This window comes from Pelodiscus sinensis, chromosome 9 (genome assembly GCF_049634645.1).
Source record: "Pelodiscus sinensis isolate JC-2024 chromosome 9, ASM4963464v1, whole genome shotgun sequence".
NCBI classification, from domain to species: Eukaryota; Metazoa; Chordata; order Testudines; family Trionychidae; genus Pelodiscus; species Pelodiscus sinensis.
Window position 1 is genome coordinate 37,540,099 of NC_134719.1, and position 25,729 is coordinate 37,565,827.

At 42.8% G+C, this 25,729-nt stretch overlaps 1 protein-coding gene across 7 annotated transcripts in view; it reads right to left on the reverse strand.

Annotated features, from left to right (window-relative positions):
• DPYD (dihydropyrimidine dehydrogenase) overlaps positions 1 to 25,729 on the reverse strand; it is a 680,031-nt gene that overhangs the window by 382,960 nt on the left and 271,342 nt on the right. For all 7 annotated transcript variants that reach the window (XM_075936591.1, XM_075936588.1, XM_075936587.1 and 4 more), the window contains one exon: positions 23,929 to 24,090. In XM_075936591.1, the coding sequence (XP_075792706.1) occupies positions 23,929 to 24,090 (162 nt within the window). The remainder of the gene's footprint in view (positions 1 to 23,928; positions 24,091 to 25,729) is intronic.

The window sequence follows — 25,729 nt, forward strand, 5'->3', positions numbered from 1 at the left end:
ACAACTTAAATGGGCCTGATTTTCAGAAGTCAGGTGAGAATTTTCTGCAATTCATTTGCAAATTTAACACAATGAAACTAGAAGTGAATAAGGACTGATGGTTATCTCACTACAAAGGCAATTTTCCTTCTCTTTGTAGTCACACCTCCCCATCAACTGCATCAACTGCTGAGAGTAAGCCATGTCCACCTTATCCGAATTGGCTTTGTTAACTCTGCTCCTGTACTTCATAATTCCCTTCTTTTGATATGCTAGTGCATGTATCTCCCAACCTCTGTGATTTCCACTTCATGCATCTGACAAAGTTGTTTTTACCACAAAGGTTTATGCCTAAATATATCTCTTAGGGTATGTCTACACTTTCACCCTCTTTCGAGAGAGGGATGCAAATGAAGACATTCAAAATCGCAAATGAAGCTGGGATTTAAATATCCCGTGCTTCATTTGTATAATCGCATTATGGTGCTATTTTGAAATAGCGCCATTTTGAAATAACAAAAGCAGTGTAGATGTGGTTATTTCGGGAGAACACCCTTCCCTTGAAATAATCCCTATTCCTCATCAAATGAGGTTTAACAGTTATTTCAGAAGAAGGGTGTTCTCCCCGAAATAACCGTGTCTACACCGCATTTTGTATTTTGAAATAGTGCCATAATGCAATTATGCAAATGAAGCACAGGATATTTAAATCCAAGCTTCATTTGCAATTTTGAATGTCTTCATTTGCATCCCTCTCTGGAAAGAGGGTGGAAGTGTAGACATACCCTAAGAGATATATTTAGGCATAAACCTTTGTGGTAAAAACAACTTTGTCAGATGCATGGAGTGGAAATCACAGAGGTTGGGAGATACATACACAGACTAACACGGCTACCCTTATGAAACTTGTAATATTCATATTAATTCATTGTGTACCTCAGTTTCCCTCCATACTTTGCATTGCTACCCATTGGGAAGCAGCAGGAAAAGAAGAAGAAAGGCTATGATTACAATGGCAGATGTAAAGCTCTGGCATTTACAGCACTGTTCACAGAGGCCTGCAGGGAAACCACTGTTGTGTGTCCATGCTGCACTTCTTTTGAGAGTGCAGCATGTTCACATACACAGTTCTTTCAACATCACAGACAACAGCGCATTGTGGTAGCTCTCCCATTGTGCAACTAGCCACAAGGTGCTTTGGGAAGGGATTGCAATACAGCATGGGGTAGTCAGTGTCCCAATCCCATTGCTCCCTGGTCATCCTGCTACACTTACAGATGCTTTTCAGTAGGCATTTGGGGGAGGGGAATGGTGTGACACGCAGTGTGGGTCATTTTTGGAGACCAGTCAGAATGAAACAAACAATTCAAGTGTCCACACTAGCCTCCCTGGCACTCTTGCCAGAGCACATCAAGTTCTACACTTCTCGTCGAGGTGGTTTACCTACAGCGCAGCAACTGCGGCGTTAGTGCACACTAAGTGCCTGGCCAGTGTGGACACCTTGGGAATTACAGTACTGGGAGCTGATTTACTGTGCAGTAATTTGCCAGTGTAGACTTGGCCTAAGTCTGTTGTTGGGCCCACACAGGAGACATGAGGGTATGTGTCACCTTGCTGTCTGGGGCTGAACAAAGGAATTGGCAGGGACCTACATAAAGAGACCCATATCTGTGCAAACTCCTAGTGATAATAGGAAGCACCATTGACTAGATCATTTATACCTAGCAACCGATGACCAAGAGGAAGGTCCCCCCATACATACACACACACACACACCTCAGCAGAAGCGCAGCAGAGATCAGTGAGAGAAAAAAGGAGAAAGAGAGGATCAACAATGGGAAAAAGAGTGGGCTTCTGGAAGAGGTTGGATGATTTCACCTGGGACTTACAAGGTCTGAAGAGGTTAAGGAATGTATTACGAGTTGAGAGAGACAGAAGCAATACTGCAGTCCATTATAGTTATTTTAATGGATGGCTCTGGATTGGCTAGATGAACTATGTCTTCACTTTCATTTCTGTATGCTAACCTAAGGACTTTCAATGTCGTGTTCCATTTGACTAATAAACCTAGCTAGGCTGAAACGAAACACTGCCTGGTGTACTTCAAATACTGGCTAAGATGGATTAGTCACCGAAGAGTATACAAGCCTATGAGGAAGAACCTTTTTCACTTGAATTCTCTGTGCACTGCTCACAGTGGGTGTGTCTAGACTACATGCCTCCTTCGACGGAGGCATGTAGATTAGCGAGATCGGAAGAGGGAAATGAAGCCGCGATTAAAATAATCGCGGCTTCATTTAAATTTAAATGGCTGCCCCAATCTGCCGATCAGCTGTTTGTCGGCAGATCGGGGGAGTCTGGACGCGATGCCCCGACAAAGAAGCCTTTCTTCATCGACACAGGTAAACCTGGTTTCACGAGGCTTACCTGTGTCGATGAAGAAAGGCTTCTTTGTCAGGGCATCGCGTCCAGACTCCCCCGATCTGCCGACAAACAGCTGATCGGCAGATCGGGGCAGCCATTTAAATTTAAATGAAGCCGCGATTATTTTAATCGCGGCTTCATTTCCCTCTTCCGATCTCGCTAATCTACATGCCTCCGTCGAAGGAGGCATGTAGTCTAGACACACCCAGTGAGATGCAGGAGTGCTTAAGCTCAGGGGCTCAGTCTCTGAGACAGGGAGGCAGTGTGACCTGCCCTGAAGGAAAAAGGGTTTCTCAGAGTGGTCTAACAGATTGAAGGGGTGCCAGAGCATTTAAAACCTGGGGTGTAGCATTGATTCTGTGGGTTTGTGACAAAGCCACTAGCTGTTTTAACTGAAAATATAAATAACTGAGGGTATGTCTACACTTGCCCCCTAGTTTGGACTACGGAGGCAAATGAAGCATACTGAAGTTGCTAATGAAGCGCAGGATTTAAATAACCCGTGCTTGATTAGCATATTCGTGATCGGTCACCATTTTAAAATGCCGGTCGCCTGATTTAATTTGTCACGTGTAGACGCGGTAGTCCGATTTAAAACTCTTCCCTCGAATTAACTGTTACTCCTCATGCAATGAGCAAGCAGCAAGTTAAATCGGGCAACCGGAATTTTTAAATGGCTACTGGCCGCAAATATGCTAATCAAGCGTGGGATGTTTAAATCCCACGCTTCATTAGCAACTTTGGTATGCTTCATTTGCCTCCCTAGTCTGAACTAGGAGGCAAGTGTAGACATACTCTCAGGAAGTTGTTTCCTTATGATGAAAAACATCACAAAGTTTGTTCAAGCTTTGCATGTTTAGTGAACAGTTAAAATCAGATACAAAGACTTACTCTAGATTCATTGGCCAGATTCTAACTGGCCCTTTCATGACAACAGCAGAAGAAGAATCCCGTCTGCCTTCCATGGACTAGAAAGGACAGGTCAAAATCAGTCATTAAGCATTTCCATCCATCCTGCCCTTGTAAACTAGAACATATGGGAAAGGGAGTTATGCATTTCTTTAATCTCTGGCTCAATGGGGGCATTGGCAATCTCAGTAGTGTATCCTGGTAACAGCACTACTATCTCATACCTTTAAAAAATGTGCAACACTTTGTGCTGCCAAAAACAAAAATCTCAGTGTTCTACACTAGAGAAAGCCCTGAGAATCACTATGCCTCTGTAAGAAGAGTACATTTCCCAGGGGGACTCCATCTGTATGTATCTCCCAATGCATGTCTGTGCCCTACAGGCACTATCTAGCCCTTTATAAATCTATACAGTTAATGAACTCATTACCATAATTGTGGATGACACCTGCACACACTTCTCAGAAATGGGGAAGTACACATTCTTTTCAAGTTAAACTTTGGCACAATCAACTTATGAACACAAATTTTCATTTATGGCTTGAAAAAACGTGCATTTTCTTCATACCGACTTGATACTCTTAGCTAGGTAAACCGATGACTACAAACTAAACATTTACCAGCCTTTCTAAATTGGCTTTGCATTTAACAAACTGCAAGAAGCAAGAGATAGATAATTGTTTAAAAAAAGAATAATTTATATCTGACAACTCATATAATATGGGAGGGTTTAATGTGGTTATTAATGGATTTCACAGACGAAAAAGCTTACATTGTACTGTGAAACTAGACTGTGATAACTAAAATGGATTAGGATTTTTTATAAAAAAGTGTCCTTCGCTAAATTCATATAAAAGGAAAGAGCAACTTGAATTACATTAAATTTCCAGTAGTTTTTATATTTTAAAGGCATGTGTATTTTGTACTAGTAATGCTAATAGTAATATAAATTATCTACCTAGTATAACTTAATTATGTACATATATAATGTATGCAGTATCTATATATAAATATTATTCAAATAAATTTCTTTATTTTTAAATATACTGTTTAGCAAATAAGAGAACTAGCTCAAATAGTACAGACATACATCTGATTCTTAATCTAACACACTGCTATTGCAAATGGGGGATCTAATATTACTGTAACACTAAGGTTGAGAAATCAAGCAATTATCTAGGAAATTCTAATAGTTAAGGCTGAATGTTCAACCTTAATTCTGTCTCTTTGTGCATAGGCTAAAACTGTCAATATACAGTGAAGCCTGATATATTTTGGCATCAGGAGTTCAAAGAGACTTTTGCATTTTAAGGCTGTTTAGACCCATAGGTGTGAAAATTGCAAATAGCTTCAGTGCATTTCAAAAGACTTTCAATCATTTTACAGTGACATTTCACTACATTATAATTCAAGAGATTAAATTTCACTGGGTTACACTATGCAAATCGTATAGGAAATTGTGAAAGATAGGAGGAGTGCTGGCCAGCATTTGGTTACTAAAGGGCTAAACTCAGGTAACTAGGAGATAGTCAGGGAGCCAGGAGAGCCAATGGGAAAAGGTTTTGAGATTTGAAATGGAACATATACCAGCCTGCTGTTTTGTTTTTGGGTGTGCATATGTGTGAGTTTTTAAGCCAGGAGTTGGGGAACAAGATGAATTGAACCAGGCAGAATTACCATGCTTACAAAGAATATTGGGCAAGGAAATGTACTGGACCTTGAAGCACAGATTGTAAGTAGACAGGGAAATATCTATTTAGTCACAATCAGATAATTTTCTTTGTTTTGTTGTTTGGTTAAATTTCTCTGTGCTAAGTCATTGTGCCTCCCTTCCCACCGTATTTTAAGCTGTATCTCAGGTATGGAAATTTCTCTGGTTTTAAATGGTTCTTTTCCCAGTTGCTTTAAAACATCTATCAACCAAGTATGCTTTATCAAATATACTTTTTTTTTTTGCCATACAATGCGTGGGTGCCATTGGTGCCGTGTCACTCGTGGGTGCAGTCAGTGCTGTCGGGCATGTCAGTGGTGCCAATGTGCGTGCCGGTGCTGTTATCTTTGTTGGTACTGATGATGTGGACAGTGGCACTGATGTAGTTGTCGGTTCTGTTGCATTTACTGGTGCTGCTTTAGGGCATTATCTGGACCCTTGGGGTCAGTACCAGCAGCAGCATATGGTGCCACAATGCCTGAGGTACCCAGAACATCATAGGTACTGATGCCTGATCTCTGTGCTGATGGTCTAGTGGGGACCATTTCTTAGATGAGGGTTCCCGATGAGGTTCTGAAGAACTTTTCCTCTTTGGCGCTTTTGCCCTGAGAGGAACCTGGGGGTGATTGTACCTCCCTAGATTGTGATCCCGGGTCCTAGGCAGAGTGTGGATTCTTTTCTAATAGAATTAACTTTAATGAGAGGTCTTTATCCCTGTGACTCCTGGCCTTAAGTATGGTACATTGAGGACGGTCCTAAGGTGAATGATGTTCTCCCAGACATCTGATTCATTGTGAATGTCTGTCAGAAATTGGCACCACCTCTCTTCAGGAAACACAGCATTTAAAGTCCAGAGAACCAGGCATGATGAAAGAAAAAGGGTTATTTTTTTAAAATGATTATTAACTAGCTAACAAACCAACAACAGCAGTAATGACAAGAACTAAGAAACCATGAAAACTATTTCAGAAATGTGAAGAAAGCAGAGAACTGCGGATCTCTATCTAAGGTGGTGGAGAAGGAACTAGTGGGTCATGCATGAGCAATGCCTCCTGGCATGCTGTGCGCCGATTGGTGCAGTGCATGTGTGGCCCTCTCAGGAGCTGCTTCAAAATCTCTGATCCAGGCACCAGGTTAGCACCAAGACCAAAGGTGGAGCATCCAAGCGGACATCTCAAAAAAGAAGAAAGAGAAGATACTCACTCAGTGCAGTAACAATTTGTATGTCCCCATGGGTGCTCCACTGTTGGTGTTAGGCTCGTCTTAGCATCATGGATCAGAGACTTTCAAGCAATGTTCAGGCAGGATACGCATGTGCGAGCGGTGAGTGGTGTTCCTGCCTTTGAAGTAAGTGCACACAACCTGATTCCTCTGTTTCTTCTTTGACGCCCTCATGGGAGATTATTATTGCCTGAAGAAGCAGGGAGGAGGGCGGGTAGTGGAGCACCCCCAAGGACACACATCTCGAAGAACAATTGTTACTGCACAGAGTGAGTAACTTCTCTTTTTTCTTCGAGTGATGTCCCCGTAGGTACTCCACTGTGACTATGTAGCAGTGCCCATTTACATGGAAGGTGGGCTTCAGCTAATTGTTACAGACTGTGGAGAGGACTGCAGTGCTTACTGCAATATCTGCTATGGAGCATGGTGGAATTATGTAATGCTTTATGAAGGTGTGATTGGACGACCATGTCACTGCTCTGCTTCTTTCCTGGAGTGAGACTTCCTTGAGGAAGGCAGTTGATGTTGACATCGCTCTGATGGAATGGGCTTTGGGAGTCATCAGTAATGCCCTATTCTGGCAGGTGATAATGCAGGATGTTATTAGTTTTGATATGCGCTGGGAAGAAAGTGGTTTTCCCTTGGACTTTTCAGCCAAGGATACCAAAATCTTTGGGATAGTTGAAAAGGCTGAGTCCTATCCAGATAGAAAGTAATGGCCCTTCTGACATCTAAAGTGGCTTCTTCCCTGGAGCAATGTGGTTTTGGATAGAAGGTGGGAAGGACTATTGGTTCATTGATATGAAATTCAGAACCAACTTTGGATAAGAAGGAGGGACAGAGCCATAGAACAACTTTTTGCCTGTGAAGGTCGTATATGGAGGTGAGGCTGTGAGAGCTGCAAGTTCACTAACCCTGTTTGTGGATGTGATTGCCAGAAGGAACAATGTTTTCATGGTGAGAAAGGTAAGAAATGAAGCTGTCATTGGTTCAAAGGGTGGTTTTGTGAGTGAGTGGAGGACCAATTATAAGTCCCACGTGTGGGGTATGAGTGTACTTGGTGGGTGAAGGTTCTGTAGACCTTTCCAAAATCTCTTCAAGATGGGGTGGAGAAATATAAAGAACCCATCAATGGAGGTGTGGGATGGAAGGCCGTAATTGCAGCCATGTGAACTGGAGTGATAAAAGGGATACATTTTGTTGTTTCAGGTGAAAAGTATGTATTCCAGTAGGAATGGAGCCATAGATGGTTGGATTCCCCACTGTGTGCACCACTGTGTAAACTATTGTTACTTGTACAGGTAAGTCTTGCGTGTCGTTTGTCTCCTGCTATGCAGTAAGACATTTCTCAGTTGTTGGGAGCACTGTTGCTCCACTTCCAAGAACCAGATAGGTATCATGCCGTCAGGTGTAGTGTTTGTGGCTGGGAATGAAGTATCGCACTCTTGTTCTGGGAGAGAAGATCCGGGCGGGTTGGAAGCAGGCAGGGAGTGTATAGAGACAGTTGATAAAGATATGGAACCATGGGAGGCCATGCTGGGGCTATTAGAATTACACGGGTCCCATCTGCCTGTGTCTTTCAGAGAACTCTGGGGATGTGAGGGATAGGAGGGAAGGCACATAATAGGTGAACCCTCCATGGGAGAAGCATTGCATCTCCCCGGGAGCCACATTCTATGCCCACTCTCAAACAGTATTGGGGGCAATTGGAGTTTTGTCTGGTTGTGAAAAAGTCTATTTGCAGTCGACCCCAGCATTGGAACAGCTCGTGGGTAATCTGACCATGAAGTTCCCATTCCTGTTCTGTGAGAAAGTTGTGGCTGAGGATATCGGCCAGGATATTCTTGGGTCCCCAGGTAGGTATGCTGCCATGATGGTTATTTTGGGCCAGATGCACCAATTCCAAAGCTGAATCGCCTCTGCACATAGGCAAATGAGATTTCGCATTGCCTTGGCGGTTGATGTAAAACATAGTAGTCATATTGTTGGTGAGGTTATGCACTGAAGAGTTTCAAATATGTGGAAGGAAGTGCTTGTTTGTATTGTGAACTACTCAAAGCTCGAGCAGATTGATGTGGACTCGTCTTTAGACCACTTCCCTTGCGCAAATTGTTGTTGGAAGTATGTACCCCAACCTATCAGTGAGGCATCTTTAGTGATCTGTTTGGATGGTTGATCCTGGTGGAAGGGTACCCCTTTGTAGAGGTTCTGTGCCTGGGTCCATCATTGTAAGGAAGTAAGGACTTTTGGAGGTGAAGCGTGTCTGTGGACGTGGCAGGTGGTTGGTGCATAAATTGAGAAAATCCAGTGTTGGAAACATCGAAAGCTCAGTTTGGCATGTGGGACAACACAGTGGTGGCTGACATATGACCCATGACTTTGAAGCAAGTTAGGATGGAGACTGTTGGATTCGTGGTTATGATCATGACCAGGCTTCTTATATTGTCGAAACAGTGATTAGGGAGACAGGAGCATGCTGTTTTGGAATCTATGCGAGCCCCTCTGAACACTAGGGAGTGTGTCGGGCATAGTGTGGATTTCTGGTTGATAATGAAACCTAGAGACTGAAGGAAGGCCTTCGTGAATCTGATCATGTCCCTTGCGGTCTGTTGAGAGAGACCTCAGATGAGACAATCATCCAAATAAGGGAAGATTGTGATACCATTTCATCTGAGATGCGCTGCTGCAACTGGCAGCGTCTTGGAGAAAACTCTGGGGGCAGAGAAGAGTCTGACTGGAAGGACTCTGTACTGAAAATGATCTGATGCTACTGTAAAGCATAGGGAACATATGTGCGTGGGATGTATTGTGATGTGGAAATATATATCTTGGAGGTCAAGGGCTGCAAACCAGCCCCCCTGTCCAATGTGGGAATTATCATGGCATGTGTAAACATTTGGAAGCATTGCTTGCAAAGGTATTTGTTTAACTGATGGAGGGCTAAGACAGGCCTCCAACCCCTGTTTTCTTTTCAGTGAGAAAGTAGTTTGAGTAAAAACCTCTCCCTTCATATTGTTCGGGGACTTGTTCTATGACTCCTATATTGAGAAGGTGCTGAACTTCTTGATGGAGCAATATTTTATGAGAGGGGGTCCCTGAAGAGGAAGGGAAAGGATGGGGAGGTTGGAGGGATTGCTATGAAAGGAATAGAATATCCATGGCTAATGATTTCTAGAACCTTCCAACCTGTGGTGATTGCTGCCCATTGATTGTAAAAGGGATGCAAGCGGTGGTGGAATGTGTTGGACTCACCTGGCATTGGTGTGGAGGGGAGATTGGACAGACACTTGACCAAATTTTCAAATGTACTGTCTAGAGATCTGAGTCGCAGAAGAGCAGTTGTTTGGGGCTCTTCTGCATTGGTTTCACGGTCAGAAGCGGTTTTGTTCAAATGGTTGATACTGTTATTGTCTCCCAAAGGTGTGTGTCTTTCGTACAGCGTGTAACGCTTCCTTCGGTAGGGGGGAGTGTACAACCCCTCTGTGCGTAAGGTGGTGCGTGAATCTTTGCAGGAATGCAAGGCCTCATCCATCCTTGCAGCAAATAATTTGCCCTTATTGAATGGCAGGTCCTCTATTTTGGCCTGGAGATCATTAGGAACTCCTGCTTCTTGAAGCTACAGCTGTTGCAGTAGCTCTTGTCTCAGTGTCTACAGCATTGAAGGCCATTTGTAGAGCTGTACGGGATATAGTATATCTCTCTTAATGATTGATTTAAGGATAGGACTCTTGTCATCTGTAGGATGCTGCACGAGCTCTGTTAGTTTTGCATAATTGTCGAAATTATGATTGGCAAATAAGGCCGAGTAGTTGGCTATGCAGAGCTGAAGGATTGAAGAGGAGTACATTTTCCTCCCAAACACATCCAGGTGTTTGTGGCCTTTGTCCTGTGTATGTGTTTTGTGTTGAGGATTTTTAGACCTTTGATTCGCAGCATCAACCACTAAATGGTCAGTTTGAGGATGTAAGTATATAAAGTCTGTGCCTTTTGATGGGACAAAATACTGTACTTTCTATTAGCCCTTTTGTTGGTTGGGGAGGGTTGTTGGTGTTTGTCATACTTCATCAGCTGCCTCAAGTATTGCTTCATCTAGAGGCACTGTAATTTTGGATTTTGCAGAGGTATGAAGGTTCTTTCACAGCCTGTTGTGTTTTTCCTGCACCTCTGGTAAGACGACCTCCTGACTGACAGCCATTCTTTTGAGTAAGTCCTGGCTTTTTTTGAGGTTGTCACTAGGTGTTGGATCATTTGGGATAACTGCTTCATCAGAAGCAGAGGAGGGGTTATCATTTGGTGGCATGTCTGATTGTTGGCTGGCTGGATCATCCTCAATCTGCCCTTCCTCAAGATCCATCTCCTCAGATGAGGAATGTGATGGATCTGACTGTAGAGGGTAGTGACCTCTGTGCAGGTGTAGGAGGGGCACTGGAGGTGTGTTGTTACCCAGTAGAGGTAGAGGGACCATCAGCTATTATACCAGGAATAGTACTGCCAGTTGGGGTGTGATGGGGAGTTATTGATAATGTGGTTATTGATAAGCCTGTATGACCTGTATGATGTATGCTCTCTGTCTAGGGAGGAGTGTTGTGAGGAGAAAACACTCCTTGTATCCCTGTGGTAGGCACTAAGTTGTGATAAAGCAGGTGAGTATGGTGAGGGCAGCAAGCCTCTTATTCATAATGGGGAGAGAGAGCAGTGTCATGCCGAAGATTCAACAGTGGATCTGGTTCTAGTTCTCCTGTCAGTTATTAGTGGAGCTTGTGTTTTGTGCATTGAGAATCAGTGGTGGGTTGATGACTATCTGTGGGGGTTGTGCCCCGTTGTCAAATCCACCAGCACCTACAGTGGAGGCATGGGTGTACTTGATACTTCAGGAGATCTGGGGTTAGTGTGAGGTATGGGAGGGCAGTTAGAACTAGCCCTATCATTTCTCTGTACTCGCGGTGAAAGCTGCGCAGGGGGCATGCACTGCACCGTGGACTCGCACTGCACCAAGGATGTCAGTGGCATCACGGGTAGCTGGTTTCACAGCCTGTTTAGAGCATGCTTTTGAGCCTGTTAGTGAGAAGGCTCAAGATTTTGCCATGCCTGAGATGCCAGGTTCATCTCCCTTATTCATTTGTGACTGGAGGGAGCGGGCTGGTGAGGATTTCGGTTTTAAGCGCACTTTCCGAGTTGAAGGGCATGAGTTGAAGCCCGTATTGTCCCCTTTATAGGGGGTTTAGGGCTTTGTCAATGGACAACATACTTATTATGAGCTCTTTCCTTGTGAGATCTTGCTATCAGATTTTGTCAATGGACATATTTTTGTGATACATGTGTGCCCCCAAACAGCATATGCATTCGCTGTGACCATCAGAGGCTGGCATAGAGATTCAGCATTTCTCACATCTCTTGACTTTAGGAGAGCCTGGCATGTCTCCTGGTGGCAGACTATGCCGCTTATGACTGTATTAAGAGAGCTGTCTGCATTTGGTTTCTCAATCTCTCTTTTTTTGTTTTTGTTTTTTAGTTTGTGGTAAACTGATAGTCCAACTGAACTATAAACAAACTAAACAAAAGAAAAGGTTTTTTTTTTTATTTAAACTGTATAACCAGGGAAAGAAGAACTGGGTACTTTAACACTATCTAACTAAACTACTACTTATTTGCTTTTCAGCAAAAGCTTCTTCTTTGCTTTGCACTGAGGAGAAGAGTGTTTGATCTCCGTCTGTAGCCGAGGGAAGCAAAGAAGGAACTGAAGGAAAGCAGGCTGTACGCGTTAACTTCAAAAGCAGGAATGCTGCTTACTGCACACACATGTGCACACCACCTGAATACTGCTCTGCAAGTCTCCGATCTGTGGCCCCAGGTTGAGCCCGACACCAACAGTGGAGCACCCACAGGGATATCACTTGAAGAAGAAATACATTTTCCAGTCAATATAGCCAGCAAATTTTAAGAGCTGATTGTAGTATCCTCACACATTCCAATAAATTGTCATAGGCACTTGTGAATGCATATTGTGGTAGCAGCACGTTATTAAGGTACAGTTGAATATATAATTAAAGTAAAATAAGCATGTGGATTAATTTTAATTAAAATATTAAGCAAAGTACAGGTATCTGTAGCCTTCCTGAAGTTGTAAAATTTTATTCTAACTCAAATAGTATAAACATAAAAAATAGCAAATAGTTATCCTGTACAGACTAACTCAGGGTATGTCTAAACTACCCTCCTAGTTCGAACTAGCTGGGTAATGTAGGCATACCGCACTTGCAAATGAAGCCCAGGATTTGAATTTCCCGGGCTTCATTTGCATAAGCGGGGAGCCGCCATTTTTAAAACCCCGCTGGTTCGAACCCCGTGCAGCGCGGCTACACGGGGCTTGAACTAGGTAGTTCGGACTAGGCTTCCTATTCCGAACTACCGGTACACCTCGGAAGCCTAGTCCGAACTACCTAGTTCGAGCCCCGTGTAGCCGCGCTGCACGGGGTTCGAACCAGCGGGGTTTTAAAAATGGCGGCTCCCCGCTTATGCAAATGAAGCCCGGGAAATTCAAATCCCGGGGTTCATTTGCAAGTGCGGTATGCCTACATTACCCAGCTAGTTCGAACTAGGAGGGTAGTGTAGACATACCCTCAGCTAGCCCCTGAAGCTTTCAAATAGTTTAATTTACCAGCAATACATGGGCCAGGAAATAAAGACTTTTCAATGGTCCACATCTACGAGCATTATAAGCAACACAAATTAAATCACTAATCCTGTACACCTTTTTGGACATCAGGAAATGTTGATAAAATTGAGGCTAGTAGCCTCACACAAAGACTACTCAAATTCTGAAGCTTCAGGGGGTAGCTGAGTTAGTCTGTACATGATAAACTTAAAAACCAAAAACTGGATTGGTATCACTTTATAGACTAACAAAACATAAAGATGGTATCTATTGTGAGCTTTCATGGGCACAGCTCACTTCTTCAGACGAACTGAGTTTGGAGTTTAGGATGTGCAGACCCAAAATAAATAGGGGAGAAAGAAGAGGGGGGAAGGAAAATAAAAGGAGAGGAGACGGGAAACAAGGAGCAGAGGTTATGAAAATATCAAAGGGAAAAGCTGGAAGGCAGAACTGGCAATTCTTAAGCACCTGAAGATTGGGTAGTTAAAACAAAGCAAATAAGGATCAAACGCAATAGATAGGGAGGTACTAAGGTAAGAATCTACACAAAGAGCTGTTCGCACCTTCATTGAATGTTAGGGTGGTAATGCTCTGGCCATCCCTCATCCTGATTGAGGCCATTAGCATGAGAACTGAACTTGTGGATGAACTGTAATTCCAACACCTCTCTGTGTATTTGACTGGTAGAATTTGTTTGTGACAGGACAGCCACCTGGAGATCTTTTTAAAGAGTGATTAGATAGACTGAAGTGCTGTCCAACAGGTTTCTGTATCTTCCCTTTGTGTATATCTGATTTGTGTCCATTGATTCTTTCTCGTAGGGACTGTCCAGTCTGTCCAATTTATATAACAGTGGAGTATTGCTGGCATTTGATGGCATAGATCAAATTCTCGGCTGTTCAGTTGAATAATCCCCTGATTTGGTAGCTTATGTTGTTGGCTCCAGCGATGAATTTGCTTGTATAAATATGTGTGCAGAGTTGGTACTGTGGCTGATTGCAGGGCTGGGTTCCTGGATGCTTACGATGTGGTTGTGTAGCATGGTTACCGGAAAAAATTTGTTTCAGGTTGGGAGGTTGTCTGTAAGCTTATGATACTGTCTATATGTTTTGTTAGTCTATAAAGTGCTTCCAGACCAGTTTTTGTTTTTTAAGTTTACTCAAATTCTGTAAGCTTTAATAATATCTGGCTACAAATGCTGCTTTTCCTTAGAGTATTTTACACATGTTAACAAACCTCAGTTCTGTCAGATAGTTAAATGAATATTGTTATACCTGTTTTACAAGTTGGTTGATTGAGATATAGGGTGAAATCTGAGTCTTGTTGAAGTCAATATCAAAAGTCCTATTATGGAGTCAAAATTTCATCCAGTGACTTGTCCAAGAACTAAGAGGGAGTCTATGTGAGTGCTGATTTAAGATATCTGAAGTCCCTGCGTCCACATCCTGTGCTGGGGCACTAAATCATGCCTATCACTTCAAACAAGCTGCACAATTCTATATTTTACTCAGCTTTTTTACATTGCAACTTGATTTTACATTAAAAATGAAAGCAATTCTTACTAACATCCTAAAGACAAATGATTTCATCAAGACAAAAAATTAAGAGGATTGCTCAGTTCTCATTTTGAGTGGTAACCTCGGGAGGTGATGTAAGTATAAGAATGGTAATCCAGTTTCCCTGTGAACACTTAATGCCAAAGAAGCCACTAACAAATCTATCTAATAGCAAGTACCTGAAAATAACTCACCTCTGGGAAAATATTCTATTAAATCTCCTTTTCCAATTGCTTCCTGATATTCCAAAAATAGACAATATGCTTAAAGAGGAAGGAGTGTCAGGGCAGAGCATAAAAATATAGAAGTAATCCACTTTTTATTTAGCTTTTGCTTTTCCATTCAGAATTATTAATTATTATTATTATTATTATTATTAATAATAATGATAATAATACTATTTATTTTCTTCCTTTTCTTTGAAACAGTGAAAAATTAATTTAAAAAACTCAATAATCTGAATCCAGAAATATATTATTTGTTTGACTTCTTACTAATTCATCATTACACAAATAAATATCACTTCACTTTTGCTCCAAACATACAAAATGTACTTAAGCATTAAGAAAAAAGTAAATTTTAGGCCTTTCAATGGGTTTCATATTCACACAACTCTACCTATATTTACTTGCACTATATTCCGCAGTGCACAGAGTTTCACATAACTAGTATTCTAAGGAACAGAAATCTTTCATGATTTTAAAACAACTGAGTAATGGCAGGAGGAGGAAATCTAGGGAAAGAGAGACATTAATATAATTTTGACCTGTGAAGCAAAAGTTCTAACCTGAGCTCTGGACACTCTTGTCATTTATCACAGTAAGTTTTTACTCCACACTATTTTCTAGCAGCAATTGTTACCTTGGTAACAGCACACAACATACACATTCTATATCGCAATGAGTATAACATAATACATTCATTTTTGCATTTAACTGTAAGCATCTAGATCCTTTTTATTAAATACCTTTCTTTTTTTATTTGCTTACAATATAATTGAAAATGAGGCAAAGAGTTACAAAGATGTAGAGCAGAATAAAGAAAAGGTATTAGGGGGGAGGTACCATATTTTGTGTTTTAAAATATGCAAGAAAAATATTTTACAGTTTGTGAATTTTATCTGCAGTATGAACAGATTAGTACAGAAATACAAAAGGGACATACGTCATACCTATGTATTTTTCCATTTTAATTTGCATTCCTGTTATATTGCAAATTTGTCTTCATCTCAGCAAACTGAATAGTGTGTCTCTTCATAATTACTTTATCTTATTATGAACCACATATATTATCCTCCGATTAATTCCATGAAAAAAAATTGTTAAAATTGGTAGATTTTAACAAATAAGGCACTCAGGAATGGGGAAAAAAAACCATTTACATGGTGCAACAGGAGCACTACTGATGTGCAACCCACATTAATACCGCTACATGTTGCATGTCTAAGTTAAACAATTTGTTAAGCATTCATGTAAATAAATATCTGCACGTACTTAAACGTTTGCGGAATCAGGGCCCATTTGTGTTACTGGTAATAATTTAAGATTCCTTCTGTGCCTGTATTGTAGCATGTATTGTTTTATTTTGGGTTTGTCTGTTTGTTTGTTTTACAATTTCAGTTACATAGAATTGTTAGTATTGATATTTATTTCTATTGAATAAGCTGAAAATATTCCCAGAATTCTACAACTCAAACAGTAAAGAGGTCTTCTGTTTTACCTGGTAGAAATTAAACTGTCATTGCTAAAGTCATTATTTATTACAAATACAAAGGCAAACTATTGCTAGTTATGATTATTATAGTAAATACTAAGTCATCAAAAACAACAAACTTCAATACATTTAAAATCGTATTAAGTTGTAAGTACCAACAATACATATATTTTCTGATTGATATAAATAATGAAACTGCATGCTACAGAAAAGGCAATAGAAAAAATGCATTTCGGCAACTTTTAAAATGTCCATGCAAAATTGCACAGCATCATCACTTTATTGTGTTTGGACTTTAGATACCAATACATCACTTTAAACAAACTTAAAACACTGTGATGAAAGCCATTCTGAGCTATTCATTCTGTCCTGCAGTTTTAGCATCAATCATTGTGCCAGCACTGAGCTTTTTTAAATAGATTTCTAAAGATTTTTGAAGAAGAATGGCAGATATTTAGCAAAATCTATCAAGCCATAATTCCCTCCTATTAATCATGGCATTAAGACTAAAGGGAAAGACAAATCAAGTTTTAACAGATATACTTGCATTTGGTTTCTAAACAGTAATATTTCACTATCATATCTATCATAGACTTGACAAGTGTTTAATGTATTTCTTTTATGTAAGCGTTATGACTTGCAGCAAATGTTGTATTTATAAGTATATGGGCCAGGGTCATTAACAAGCCTATTATATTGTCCCTTGACTGATATAAACTACAAAAACAATGAGGCACCTTAGGCTGTGTCTAGACTACACCTTTCAGTCGACAGAGAGATGAAGATTAGGCACGTCAAAACTGCTAATGAAGCAGGGATTTAAAAACGGAGATTTGGGGGGAAAAAAGCAGTCTAGACGTGGATCTGTCGAAAATAAACCTTTTTTTTGACACAAAAAACAGGACTGTGTAGCATTTTAAAGACTAACAAGATGGTTTAATAGGTGATGAGCTTTCGTGGACCAGACCCACTTCCTCAGATCAAATAGTGGAAGAAAATTGTCACAACCATATATACCAAAGGATACAATTAAAAAAATGAACACATATGAAAAGGGCAAATCAAATTTCAGAACAGATAGGGGATAGAGGGAGGGGATGGGGGGGGGAGGTAAATGTCTGTGAGCTAATGATATTAGAGGTGATAATTGGGAAAGCTATCTTTGTAATGGGTAAGATAATTAGCGTCTTTATTCAAATTTGCGTGTAAAGTGTTGAATTTAAGCATGAATGACAGACCCATAGTCTCCTATAGACAACCACCTAACCTTAAGATGATTCATACCAACAACCACAGGACATATCACACTAATACCAACCCTGGTACCTTCCCTTGCAACAAACCCCGTTGCCAGCTTTGTCCACAGATTCACTCTGCTCATACCATTATTGGACCCAACCAAGTGAGTTATAAGATCAAGAACACATATTCCTGTGCATCCAGAAATATAATTTATGCAATCATGTGCCGAAAGTGTCCGTCCGCTATGTACATTGGACAAAAGTCTCAGACACTTCGACAAAGGATCAATGCCCACAAAACATATATCAGACAGGATCACAAAGAAAAAACAGTTTCTTGCCATTTCAACCGAAAAGGACATTGTCTCAACCACTTGATTACCTGCATCCTGCTTCAAAGACCTTTTAAGACTTCACTTCAAAGAGAATCCTCTGAACTGTCATTCATGCTTAAATTTGACACATTACACGCACATTTGAATAAAGATGCTAATTATCTTAGCCATTACAAAGATAGCATCCCCAATTATCACCTTTAATATCATTAGCTCACAGACATTTACTTACCGCCTTTCTCCCCCCATCATCCTTCTGTTCTGAAATTTGATTTGTCCTTTTCATATGTGTTCATTTTTTTAATTGTATCCTTTGGTATATATGGTTGTGACAATTTTCTTCCCCTATTTGATCTGAGGAATTGGGTCTGGCCCATGAAAGCTCATCACCTATTAAACCATCTTGTTAGTCTTTAAAGTGCTACACAGTCCTGTTTTTTGTTTCAGCTGCACCAGACTAACACGGCTACATTTCTACCCTTTTTTGACAGATCCTGTAAATCTGTCGAAGAGGGATGCAGTCTAGGCATAGCCTTACAGACTAACAGATTTATTGGGGCAAAAGTTCTCATGGGTAAAAACCACTTCATCAGATGAATTGGACTGGAAGTTACAGAGGCAGGGGTATTTATATTGTATTAATGATGTTAATTAAGCCAGGGTCAAAGTAGCTCATTCATAGCATTTGGTGTGGAGATGTGAATATCAAAATAGAGGAAATACTCTTTGTGGTGTGTTAACCAGTTAAGAGCCTTATTTAATCCTGTGTTGATTGTATTGGATTTGCAACTGAACTCCAGTTCAGCTGTCTCCCTTTGGAATCAGATTTTTAAATTCTTTTGTAGAAGGATGGTTACTTTCAAATCTATTACTGACTGTCCATGGAAGTTATAAAGTGTTCCCCTTCAGGCTTATGTGTGTTTCCTTTCCTGATATCTGATTTGTGTCCATTTATCTTTTGTCACAGAGATTGTCCTGTTTGGCCAATATACATGGCAGAGGGGCATTGCTGGCATTTGATGGCATATATCACATTAGTGGATGTGCAGGTGGATGACCTCTGATGGTGTGACTATTGTGGATACGACCTGTGAAGGTGTCACTTATATAGCTACATGGACAGAGTTGGCAATGGGGTTCGTTACAGGAATGGGTTCCTGAGTAAGTGTTTTGGTGGTGTGTGGCTGCTGGTGAATATGATCTAGTATTCTGTTATGATCTAGTCATTCAACATAAAGGTAAGACAAGAAGTTACATGTGTTGACCATCATTTGTCTAATCCCTTAGATGAGCATTCTGGTCCAAGTCCTCCTGATGACACTCTAGTAGGCTCAAAACTTACCTGGATCAAAGTGTTTCTATTGCTTTGAAAGCAGAAAAAGGAAGTTCAGAACAGAACACAAAAGGGTGAAGAGTGCATCCATAAATTTCTTAGCAGGACCATGAAAAGAAATGTGCAGTAGGCAGATAGATTCCTTGGCCATAAACAATGCAAAGGGAACATGGACTCTATGAGCTTCACTAAAGGTAAAGCCTAGCCATATAGATACACAATCAGAAACTCCCAGGAAGGAGGAATAAAGATTCGATCTTCTGATGTATGCATTAGCCTTTTCCAGAGAAAGTTGACCTAAGATATGCAGCTGCAGCTATGAGAATAGCATAGCTGGAGTTGATATAACTTAAGTTGAATTTCTGCGGCATACCCACTGCAAGAGGTCAACAGGAGAAAATTTCCCATCAATTTTCCTTACTTCTTGTGACCTGGTGGAGTACTGTATCAACAGTACCATTAACGGTTGATTTAGCAGGCCCTTACTAGATCACTAAATCAAACCCTGGGAGATTGATCTCCAAAGCATTGATCTTGGGCTATGTGAAGACAAGCCCTTAGACTTTGCATAGGGGACCAAAATTCAACCCTCTGTTTATAAATATGGTCCATTAAATGGGTCACCACCCTTGCAATCACAAATCCACTAGCTGTACCCTTCCACTAGGTCCCTTCTGCAGGTTCTCTGAAACTAAACACCTTTCCCAAGTTCGCAGCTTTTGCTGCTTTTTTGACTCAATGGCTGCCTCTAGATTGGCATGATTTTCCGGAAATGCTTTTAACGGAAAAGTTTTCTGTTAAAAGCATTTTTGGAAAAGAGTGTCTAGATTGGCATGGACGCTTTTCTACAAAAGCACTTTTTGCGGAAAAGCGTCTGTGCCAATCTAGACGCGCTTTTCCACAAAAAAGCCCTGATTGCCATTTTCGCAATCGGGGCTTTTTTGCGGAAAACAAATCTGAGCTGTCTACACTGGCCCTTTTGCGCAAAAGCTTTGCAGGGTGAATAGTATTTCCGCAAGAAGCACTGATTTCTTACAGTAGGAAGTCAGTGCTTTTGCGGAAATTCAAGTGGCCAGTGTAGACAGCTGGCAAGTTTTTCCAGAAAAGAGGCTGATTTTCCGGAAAAACTGGCCAGTCTAGACACAGCTAATGTGTCCCATGTAGAAGAGTTAGGAAGTGGCATAAGGAGAAAGGGTTTGGCTCTTTAGTACATATATTTGCAATATAAAGCCATTCTAATACACTAAATAATTAAACAAATAAGATATTGAGCTTAAAAGAATTTAACCTATCTTCTAAGAGCATGTTAAAGAATTTTTAAAATTAAAATGTGTTAAATCCAGTTTCCTCTCTCTTAAACATCTCAGTACAGGCAGTCCCCGACTTACGCGGATCCGACTTATGTCGGAACCGCAGTTACGAACGGGGCTGCCCCAGAGTACACGGACTGCGGGACCTCGCGGTCCTGCCGCCCGTGTACTCTGGGGCTTTCTCTGCGTCTCCCTGGTTTGCAGACCAGGAAGACGCAGAGCAAAGCCGCGGAGGGGCTCGGGCAGCCCAGGGGCGCCTGGGCTGCCTGAGCCCCCCCCCCCCGCCCGCGGCTTTACAAAGCCGCGGGGGGGCTCGGGCAGCGAGGCAGCCCAGGCGCACCTGGACTGCTCCGCTGCCGGCTTCCCCGCGGCTTTGCAAAGCCACAGGGGGGCTCGGGCAGCGGGGCACCCCAGGCGCGCCTGGGCTGCTCCACTGCCGGCTTCCCTGAGGCTTTGCAAAGCCGCGGGGGAAGCCGGCAGCGGGACAGCCCAGACGCCCCGCGGCTGTCCCGCTGCCGGCGTCCTCAGAGGCTTTGCTCCCCGTCTCCCTGGTCTGCTGGTCTCCAGCAGACCAGGGAGACGGGGAGCAAAGCCGCGGAGGACCCAGGCAGCGGGACCACAGTGCTTCTCGTTCCGCCGCCCGTGTCTTCCTGGTCTGCTGGGTTGGGGGGGCGCAGCTAGTACGCCCCCCTCCCCCCAGCAGACTAGGTTTTTCTCTGGACGCCTGTGGCAGAGCAGCTGGGGTGCTGCCGGTTGGTCCCGCAGCTCCGCTCCGGGCGCTACTGGTCCAACCCAGCAGCACCCCAGCTGCTCTGGTCCTGATTCAGCCGCTGCTGGTCAGTTTCAGCAGCGGCTGAATCAGGACTCCTGGGGCAGAGCAGATGGGGTGCTGCTGGGTTGGTCCAGTAGTGCCGAGGAGCGGCGCTACTGGAGCAACCCAGTAGCACCCCAGCTGCTCTGCCCCAGGCATCCTGATTTAGCCGCTGCTGAAACTGACCAGCGCTGACTACAGGAAGCCCGAGGCAGAGTTGCTCTGCCCCGGGCTTCCTGGAATCAGCTGCTGATCAGTTTCAGCAGCAGCTGACTTGGGGACGCTTGGGGTTCTTAAGTTGATTTTGTATGTAAGTCAGAACTGGCGGTCAGTTTAAGCAGTGGCTGAATCTGGACGCCAGTTCCGATTTACATACAGATTCAACTTAAGAACAAACCTACAGTCCCTATCTTGTACGTAACCCGGGGACTGCCTGTATGTGGTAGTGTAGTGAATTAAACCACACTCCAGGACTTTCACTGTTCTATAGTAGTGTCCACACGAGATGTTACAAAGATACAAGCTGGTGCATACCCTGGTTTGCCTCAGAGTAATCTGCTGTTTGCCTCAGAGTAATCTCCTAATTCGAACTACCATTACTCCTCCTGCAATGAGGTTTAACAGTAGTTCGAATTAGGAGCTTTAATTGGAACTACCTAGCCCGTGCCACGTGTAGCCGCAGGCAGATAGTTTGAACTACCAGGCATTTAAAAATAGAGGCACCCAGGAACATGCAAATGAAGCCTGGGATATTTAAATCCCGGGCTTCGTTTGCAAGTTCAAATGACTACATTAGCCACCCTAGTTCGAACTAGGGAGGCAGTGTAGACATACCCTAAGGTATTACAGGACTCCTAGGTTTTTTTAAAGTTACTGAATAACATGCCTATCTCTCTAAGAAAAGGAAAGTACTAGTTATTTTAATCTATATATTTATTTTACAGTGTGTCTGTCTATGTGTCTACAGGCAGTCCCCGGGTTACGTACAAGATAGGGACTGTAGGTTTGTTCTTAAGTTGCATTTGTATGTAAGTCGGAACTGGTACATATTGTAGGGGAAACTCTAGCCAAACATTTCTCCAGAGCTCAGTTTTATTCTCCCACACCTCACTTTCCTCAGTCCTTTATTCTCAAGCTGAGGTGTCTGCTGAGAAAAGCCGCTCTGCATCTCCCTGGTCTGCTGGGGGGGTGGGCGCTAGCTTCGCGTCTCCCTGGTCTGCTGGGGGGAAGCAGCTAGTGCAGGGTTGCCTCACCCTGTTTGTAAGTAGGGATCCGATGTAAGTCGGATCCATGTAACCCGGGGTCTGCCTGTATTTAAGAACTCCTAAATGGTAAGAACCAGGACCACCACATTTGATATGCAGCTTCCTCTTATCCTAACTTAAACTAAGGGCAGGGTTGTTGTGCCTGGAAAATGGGAAATGCCAGGAATAGGACTATTTCCCATAACACGGAAAGGGAGGGGGCAGGAAGAAGAAGAATGTGAAAGGGAGGGGCACATAGATGGGAGGGATATGATACTAAGAGTGGCCACTGGGGAGCAGCTATAGCACCAGCAAGGCTGGGGCTCCACCATCTTGCTTGCCAGCACACTGGTAAGAAACCCCCCTTCCCCAGACTTGGAGCATACCCTGGGCAGAGCCTGCAGGCTGTTATGGGGGGAGTGCTGCAGGAGAGGACAGCCCCCAGAGCCTGGCCCCTCCCCAGACATCCTGCAAACTGCAGGAGGACTGCTGAAGTAGAGGCAGCTGAAGGGAGGGGGGGAAGGACAGAAACCCCAGGGCCTTGCCCCTCCCCCCCGCAACAGCCTGCAGGCCAGGGGCTGCTGCTGACGGGGGAAAGCCCCTGAAGCCTGGCCTCCTCCCAGAGAGCCTGCAGGCTGCTGGAGTCCAGGGGCAGCCCCCAGAGCCTTGCCCACCAGATGACCTGCAGGCTGCAGGGGGTTTGCTGCAGGAGGGGGTAGCCCCCAGAGCCTCAACCACCTGTCCTCTGATAGCCTGCAGGCCACAGGGTGGGGGGAGGCTGCTGGAGAGGGCAGCAGCCTCCAAGCCCTGCTACCCACCAGACAGCCTGCACCTGTGGGAGGAGGGGTATCTGAAGGGGGTGGCAGCCTCTGTAGCCTTGCCCCCCCAGATAGCCTGCAGGCCATGGGGGAGAGCAACTGGCAGGGTGCTGGCAGGGGAGCACTGTCTTGGTGCCCTGGGAGAAGCTGCCTCCGGAGTAGTGCCACCCTCGCTGCCATGGGCAATCCCAGTAAGCCCCCTCCCACCTCCCAGCCCCTTGTCCTCAGCCTTTGCCCTGAGTCCTGCAACTCCCACCTGCCTTGACTTCAGAATCCCTTTCCTCTGCCCTGAGCCCCTCCTCCCCATGTCCTAAGCTGCCCCACACCTCCCAAACCTCTGTCTCTAGTCAACTCTCCCCTGTCACTCCTCATCGCCAAATCTTCACTTCAGTCTTCATTTTCCTTCATTTTTGAAAACTACAATCACTGAAATAATGCATGTATATTTGCATGTATTTTACAGACACACACACACACACACTCACACACACACAGGATAAATTCCTTCAGTTACAGACCCAAGCAATGCCAGGTACATCTGCTAGTCCATTATATTTTTACTTTTGCAATACAGCATATACCAACATGTTTAATTTAGTAAGATATTTAATCATTAAAATTCTTTGGTTTATAGGTAAAAATACCAGACATCTATATGTCTTACATACCTCAGTAGCAAACTGCTGCAATCCACCAATATTAATTGGTCCCTCCTCCGTAGCATATAAATTGCATCCTCCTACACAAAGGTCTGAGGTTGGACATACCATTCCACATGTCAGGCCCAGTGGGTTGTCAGAAAGAATCATTTTGGCAGCTCCATAATAGTTCTGCATGAAGAAAACAAATTCAACAATAATGCCATAGAACAGGGAAGCAGAAATTCAAGAGAGAGGATCCAAAATGTTGTTCTTTTTATATGGCTAGTAGAATAACATTGCACCTTTGATAAAACAGAAATGTACAAATTTGCCACATATGTGTATTGATTAAAAGATATTGAGGACAAATTCAGAATATATCTTACTGTATGGCAGGCTAAGAATATTTCAATAATTTCTTTTTTATTATAACATTTTTTAATTTGTTTATGTGGATTTTCAGTTATTTTTGAAAGGTTGTATAGTTGATTTACGGTTTTATTTTAAACATATAATGTGTATTACACTTCAGTATGTGTTCTCTCCATTCCTAAGTCAATTAGGCAGCTGGTGAACACATATGATGTAATTGCAGCCCCAAGTTCTCTCTCTGTTCACCCCATTCCTAATAAATAACAACAACTATCAAGAAATACTCGTGCCATGCCTTCACTTTGCAGAAGATCAATGCTACCACAGACGATTTTCCAGGGTTGGATTTAGTGGGTCTAGTGAAGTCCTGCTAAATTGACATCAGAGGTTACCCCCGCTGGCGCTGGTAGTCCTGCTGTACCATGAGGAGTGAGGGAAGTCCATTGACCTCCTGCTGAGTGGATGGCGCAGAAACATGATTTAAGATATTTTGACTCCAGCTATGTAATTAACATAGCTGGAGCTGTGTATCTTAATTCGGCTTTCTGCTGCAGTGTAGACCAGGCCTTAGGAAACATTTGTGGCTTGTCTACACTAAAGACCACCACTAATCATGAAAAGATTAAAGTCACAACTATGCAAGGGACCAGCACCAGACTCATGCACTAATTGAGTAGCATGGAGAACTTGTGGCACAGGAATGAATTCTATTCCAATACTCACCAAATTACAAACTGAAAGAAGAAAGGTCTCTTTTTCCATATCCTCTAGCCACCTCTCCCACATCTCATTCTCCAGTAACTTTTTAATGAACATGTTGTTCAGAGCTGGTCCGTCACTACACTGGTCTGTGCTAGGGAGTAACTCTCCCAATCACGATGATAACTGGCTCAGATGACTCAGAACTTGTAGAACCAGTGAGAAGCAAAGAGCTGATTGATAGGTTCCCCTTCAGGAATTTTATTTTGAACCTTCATGTTTAGTAGAGTAATACACTTACAATATTCATCTTCAAATGAAATAATATCCCACACTAAACTACATCCCTTTTTTGATAAAGGGATGTAAATTAGACGTATTGAAAGTGCAAATGAAGTGAGGATTTAAATATCCCACGCTTCATTTGCATAATGGCAGCCGCTGCTTTTTTTCAAAACTGGGCTTTTGGGAAAAAAAAATGGCAGTTTAGACAGGGCATTTCCAACAGAAAGGCTCCGTTTAGAAAGATCCTGTACTCCTGGATCAAAAATGTCCCGTCTTAACTGCTGTTTTTTTTAAAAGCCCCGTTTTGAAAAAAGCGGTGGCCACCATTATGCAAATGAAGCGTAGGATATTTAAATCCATGCTTCATTTGCACTTTTGATACATCTAATTTACATCCCACTGTCGACAGAGGGATGTAGTTTAGACACACCCGACGTGAGGCTCAAATAGAGTATATGGAAAGCAATTTCCA